Genomic DNA, 2582 nt, shown 5'->3' on the forward strand with positions numbered 1-2582 from the left:
GTGAATATTATAAGATAAAAAAGAATAATTTTTTAATTAATATGCTTAGACATATTAAAATCAAAAACTATTTAGTTTTATTATTATTATTAGTACAAAGTAATTTATAATTATCGCTCTTATTGCTAATATTAACGTTTTATTAAATAAATTAAATTCTGTAAGTATTATTTAAGAATTTGATAAACTTTCCAAAATGTGTTTTAATTTAAGAGTTGTGAGATATGAATTAGGTTGTAATAAAGTATTAAAGAATTTTTTGATAAATGGTATATAATTGTTATTATTTTTATTTTACATTTACTTGCCTAATTACAAAGCTCGATTAAAGATAACAATTCTTTGCATTAAATACATTAAAATATTGTGTAAACAAAATATAACTTCGCTGTTCTTAGCTTAAAAAGAAAAACAAATTATTAAATAAAAAGGAACAAGGGATAAGAATACATTTTTTTTCATTTTGCATGATAAAAATCTAAAGAAAAATCTTCGTTGTTGTCTTTCATTTAGAAACGGCTTAAAAGGTACGATACTAAAGCAATGAGAGTCGTAAGAACGATGTTAAATGATTCTATTCTTGTAGAACTGTCTGGTTTTTGCTTTTCAGGATTTAGACTCATTATCCATTGCCTAATTTTATAGCCATTATTTTTAAACCACAATAAATTACTTTCCGCAGTAGTGACAGCAGAACGCAATCTCACTTGGAGGTTTTCAGGGAATCGCCTTTCATGACGTTCAACGAAGTATTTCGCCTAAAAGAGAAAGAAATACATTATTGTCTCATTTATTTCATTACTCGATTACATTATCTATAATTTCTAATGGTTACACTTTTTAAAATAATTAAATAAGTAAATAACATAACAGTAAATAATATGATGCTAGAATATTTTAAAATTGTGATACTGACAGGCAATTCAATTAATATAACAATATGCAAAAGTAAAAATCTTCGATTAAATTTCACATTGTAGAATTTTAAACTCTTTTGTTTTCCTTACTTTCAGTTCATTAAATATAAGAATTCTGAATAATCATACCTGTCCGTATTCAACCTCGGTTGATACATGCGCTGCGGTATTAACGAACAAATTTGCGATATCGTCCCACTTTTGGAAACTGTAAAACGTAAAAAATGTATAAACGTAAGAATTTTATTGTTAAAATTGCAATCAATAACGCTGTAATAATACTCACTAATCGTACAGCGTGTCGATATTTTCTGTTAAAAAGTTAAGGGTAACGTTTACTCCCACTGAACCTGCGCTGTACACGGAAGTAAACACTGCAGAAACATCTTGTCGGCGAATGTCAGCATTTGTAGGATTGTATTTTTTAATGGCTTCTTTTAAGTAACTGTTTAAACAAATTGCTCGTGAATTCATCAATTATAAAATCATTTGATAATGTATTTGAGTAATCAGAGAGATTATTTACTCTTATAATTTTTTAGCGAGCTTCAAAATATAAATATAAAATGGACTTAATTTTATATTTACTTTTATAAATATATTTACTGACGAAAATTAAAAAAAATCAAACAATTTATATAGCTAATTTTTTTAAGTTAATTACTTTATCAGAAGTTATGGAGAGTATTAAAAATTAAATTAACTTTTTAATATTATTTCTGTGAAGATATACATATTGCAATTGTATGTTAAACTGGAACACTGATAAATTTTAAAATTATATTTTTTTTAGTTAACATTATTGCATCTTCTGTTTGTAGAAACTTACTTTTGGAGTACCGTCTTATTATTCGAGCATCCGAGTGCATCTATAATGATCTTTTTCTCTGATGCAAAGTTTGTATGTCGATAATGATTCCACAGGAAATCCCAATCACTTGAGCTTCCTTCTTTTATTGCGGTGCAATAAACAGCTGGTCGTGCATTACGTGGAATTCTATGTGAATAAGAAAATCTTTTTTAGATAAAAATTATAAATTCTACTGTAAAATAAATTCTAAATTTTATAATTAAGATACACAGACAAATTTAATTCTCTATCAGGTTTGTTAGTTTCCACACAATCATTTAAAATCTAATAAACATAAATTTATACTTAATTCAAATCTTTTCTAAAATTTGTTTTCACACTACAATTTTCCGAGATATTATAATTTTCCGAAATAATTTTAAGTCAAAACATTTTCATTTTCAATATGTGCATATAATTTTAAGTTGTAAGTATATTTTGTAATTTTAAAATAGAAATTCTTGATTTTTGTATAAATACTTTTGTACGTAAGATATTCGACGGAGCCGTGGAAACGTATGTCAGATATTTAAGATTAAAATAGGATTATAACAAGTGTCATAAACATAATAATTTTTTATCAAAAATTGTTGAGTTCTTACTGTTTGGTACTATCGTTGCGCCAAGCCGCAAATAGGTCTACAGATTTTTTGATACATTCCGGTTTATCTAACTTGCAAGTCCATTGGAGAATTATTTCTCGATTCAATTTGTCTAAAAGTTTCTCAAGTGCGTAATCTTCAAATCCTACTTTATCATACATGTCAGATACTAAATCCAAAAGATATCCATTTAGGTCCTTCAGGAATTGACTG

The 2582-nt window shown here is 26.2% G+C and overlaps 1 protein-coding gene across 1 annotated transcript; it reads right to left on the reverse strand.

Moving 5' to 3' along the window:
* Nucleotides 1-255: 255 nt before the first annotated feature.
* On the reverse strand, nt 256-2576 carry LOC105460474 (aminopeptidase N-like). The gene is made up of 5 exons (XM_011706928.1): nt 2370-2576; nt 1747-1914; nt 1204-1362; nt 1047-1125; nt 256-758 (listed from the first exon to the last, which is right to left on the reverse strand). Exons 1-5 carry the CDS (start codon nt 2528-2530, stop codon nt 510-512), a joined length of 816 nt encoding a protein of 271 aa, XP_011705230.1. The 5' UTR covers nt 2531-2576; the 3' UTR covers nt 256-509.
* Nucleotides 2577-2582: the final 6 nt, after the last annotated feature.

This window comes from Wasmannia auropunctata, unplaced genomic scaffold (genome assembly GCF_000956235.1).
Source record: "Wasmannia auropunctata unplaced genomic scaffold, wasmannia.A_1.0 LD321350.1, whole genome shotgun sequence".
Classification (NCBI taxonomy): Eukaryota; Metazoa; Arthropoda; class Insecta; order Hymenoptera; family Formicidae; genus Wasmannia; species Wasmannia auropunctata.

Coding starts and splice junctions, on each gene's coding strand:
- LOC105460474 (XM_011706928.1), bottom strand. CDS start 2,530: ATGTATGATAAAGTAGGATTTGAAGATTACGCACTTGAGAAACTTTTA. Junction 1,915..2,369: donor CGCAACGATAGTACCAAACA/GTAAGAACTCAA, acceptor TTATTCACATAG/AATTCCACGTAATGCACGAC. Junction 759..1,046: donor CCGAGGTTGAATACGGACAG/GTATGATTATTC, acceptor TTTCTCTTTTAG/GCGAAATACTTCGTTGAACG.